The sequence below is a fragment of the Pteropus alecto genome, unplaced genomic scaffold (assembly GCF_000325575.1).
Source record: "Pteropus alecto unplaced genomic scaffold, ASM32557v1 scaffold1010, whole genome shotgun sequence".
NCBI classification, from domain to species: Eukaryota; Metazoa; Chordata; class Mammalia; order Chiroptera; family Pteropodidae; genus Pteropus; species Pteropus alecto.
In genome coordinates this window covers 100,192-103,494 of record NW_006429624.1, presented here as the reverse complement: position 1 = coordinate 103,494, position 3,303 = coordinate 100,192, and the positions used below count along the sequence as shown (strand labels likewise).

General features: G+C 32.9%; 1 protein-coding gene across 1 annotated transcript in view; it reads right to left on the bottom strand.

The window, feature by feature from the left end:
- LOC102894600 (rab proteins geranylgeranyltransferase component A 1) overlaps nt 1-3,303 on the bottom strand; it is a 140,789-nt gene that overhangs the window by 109,226 nt on the left and 28,260 nt on the right. The window contains 1 exon segment of the mRNA XM_025048785.1: nt 1,170-1,557. Within this exon segment, the coding sequence (XP_024904553.1) occupies nt 1,170-1,557 (388 nt within the window).

Genomic DNA, 3,303 nt, shown 5'->3' with positions numbered 1-3,303 from the left:
ATAAAGAATGGGGATAACTACATATTTATCAACACGTACCTCAAATGGAAAAGAATTAAGTGCTCCAACCAACATACAGAGAAGCAGAATGGATTAAAAAACAAGACCCCTGCATATGCTGCCTACGAGAGACTCACTTCAGGTTAAAAGACACAGACTAAAAGGAAGGTGATTTTAAAAGATATTGCCTTGATGGACCTAGAGGGTGTTGTGCTGAATGAAGTCAGATAGAGAAAGACAAATATCACATGATTTTATGTACATGTGGAATTTAAAGAACAAAACAAACAACAACAAAAAAGGAAACAAACTCATAGATACAGAGAATATTTTGAGGGCTACTAAATGGGAGAGGGTTTGCGGGAACAGGGAAAAAGGGCAAAGTAAGAAGTACAAATGGATAGTTACAAAATAGACATGGAGATATGAAGTGTAGTATAATGAAAGTAGTTAACATGTTGTAATATGTAGGGAGGAAGAGGAGTATTAGATTTAGTGGAGTGATTACTTTGTGAGTTATATGGATCTCTAATTACTATGCTGTACAACCGAAACTAATATATTATTGTATGCCAACTATAATGGGAAAAAAAACTCATTGAATTGTACAATGTAAATGCGAGCAACTAATTGTCTATTATATATCAATAAAGCCAGAAAAAAAAATTGTCATCACAGAATGAGTTTCTAGATGTAAGAATAAGTCTGAAATTTTATAATAAAGGTAATTATTATTATCTTGTAAAAAAATACATTGGTTTATTCAGAATGTTCATTATCACAAATATGTTAAAATATTACTACATATAAAGGCTAAAAAAAGTTCATTTACTAGATTGGATATAAATAATATGGATCTGTAATTAAGATCGTTAGAATTTTTCTCTTGATAGAAATCAAAGTGTCCATGCAACAGAAGAATATTAGGGTAGACTTCGTGCTCCAGTACAAAAGTATCCTTGAGATATAGTAATGAGTATTTTTAATGTGTTTTTAAACTATATTCATTTTAACTGAATTAAAAATTTCTGTCTACTATCTCTTTATAACACTAATGTTCTACACTTCAGAGAATAAAATTATGAAAATTGGATTTACGGGGCCAGATGCGATTTTCAATCAACTGGAAATTGATACTGTTCTATAAGATGGGCAAAATCGGTACTTACCTTTGATACTAAATCAATATTAAATCTCCTGCCTTCTTTAATAATTTGTGAGTAAGTAATCCTATTTTTCTTTGGTTGTTCTGTGATGTCTTCTGCTGTAGGCACATTTTCACTTGATTTCTCTTCTGAAATTGATGGCACACAAGTTTTATCATCACAATGGTTTTCTTTTTCCCCTGTCTCTTCAACATCATTTACTTCTAGGGCACTCTCTGGATCACTGCTTGGAGTTTGTTCTATGGGCATTTCACAGCTCACAGTGCTTAATGACTCATTTTCTGTAGGCAGGCAGGCAGAATCTGCAGCTTCTGTGGAGTTCGCAGATGTCACAGAAGCGTGATTTTTCTGCAGTGCACCAGCCTCCTCAACATCTTCATGCAAATCCCGACTAATGAGAAATTAAAATAATAGTGCCACATTTTTAATAATTGTGCTTGGCTGCATTTTCATATTTTAATTTTTAATAGCAATTTTTATTTCTTTACCCCATTTATCTTATCAAGTTCACTGCATGTTTTGTGTTCTGAGACTCACACATTAAACATTTATCTGTTAAGGTTTCAATACAATATGAAACATACTTGAGGTTTGAAAAATACACAAAGATTTCAAGGTTCAGCATGCCATGTCACGTGAGAATTTAAGACAGATAGAGTAACTGTATTTTAGAAATGAAACAACACAGCACTTATGAACACAGCCTTCAGAATAAAAAAAATCAAGGTTCAAACCATGACCTTACGATTAAATAACTTTGTGAACTTATTTATCCTCTCTGACCTAAATTATCCACCTATAACATAGGGCTATTATCCCTCTATAACACAGGTGGCCAATACCACCTACCTCACAAGGCTGTTTTTAAGATTAAATGAGATAACATATGCAAAAAATCTGGTACTATGCCTGGCACACAGTAAATATTCAGCAACGGTAGTAATCAAAGATTATTATTGGTGGTGTGATAGAGCTAGAAAAAAAGTGTCACGGAAGTTTAGGTTGCCTTATCATAATGTGGTATCTACAGAATTTTTCCATAGTCTTTATTGCTGTAACTTACTACTAGAGCTAACATTCTCAGTACATTATTGCCTTGATTGATAAAACAGGCTCCCATTCAGTCAGCCAATATAAATGTATTTCTCCATGATGTTTTATCCTCCAAAGAACCTATTGCATTGAGTTGCCCTAGTGCTCAACACTGCTCAACAACAAAACTGCTTTGTACATGATGGGCTTTGGAAAGTAAACATCCACTAATTGATTGCTCAAGAACTAATAGTAGCTTGTATTCATATTGAATTTAAACCTTACCCCATAAAATCTTCTTCCTGTCTCTAAACCAAATCACCTTCTTTATCTACTATCTTCTGGTTTCATCTCTCAAACTTTCCAACATGACATCTCTAACTCCTAACTTATCAACTCTAATCTCTGTATTTTAGCCCATACCATTTGTTTCTTCTGGGTTATTCTTTCCAGTCCCCATAATAACACAATTCCTCCAAACCCAAACAATGACATACTTTAACGATCTACCCACTCTAAGAAAAAATTTAAATTTCACATCCAAGAAGTCTTCCCTGACCCAACCACACTCATCATTCTATTACTCCATGCCCCTATAATGCACACATGAAGTGTACCTTACACTTATTTATTTGTTCCTTTTTAATAGTCATTTTATTGTTCAGTATATACTTTATCTTCTAAACAATACTTATCTTGAGAGAAACCCTAACATTTCTTCTTGTGAGCTCCTCACAACACCTACAGCACTGCTCTATAACCATGCTATCTAATAAAACTTGATGAATGGTTTGTACATGCAAGTATGTATGTATGTGTGTGTACATATATACATACATATATACATATATTCCACCCCCCCCGATCCTTTAAATATGAAACAAACTTGTAGAAAACACAAAAGTTTAGGCCAGGAAACAAATCAATAAATTGTAAATTCAAAAGTCTAAGTGCGGTGGGAAAAAGTGCCTTATTAAAATTAACAGAATACTGTAATTAAAAAAATACAATGAAAGAATAACTTATTTTAAATGTTAAGAAATAAAATGCATGAAAAAAAGACTTGATATCATTAATGTTACAACGATATTTTTCATCTAGGAAA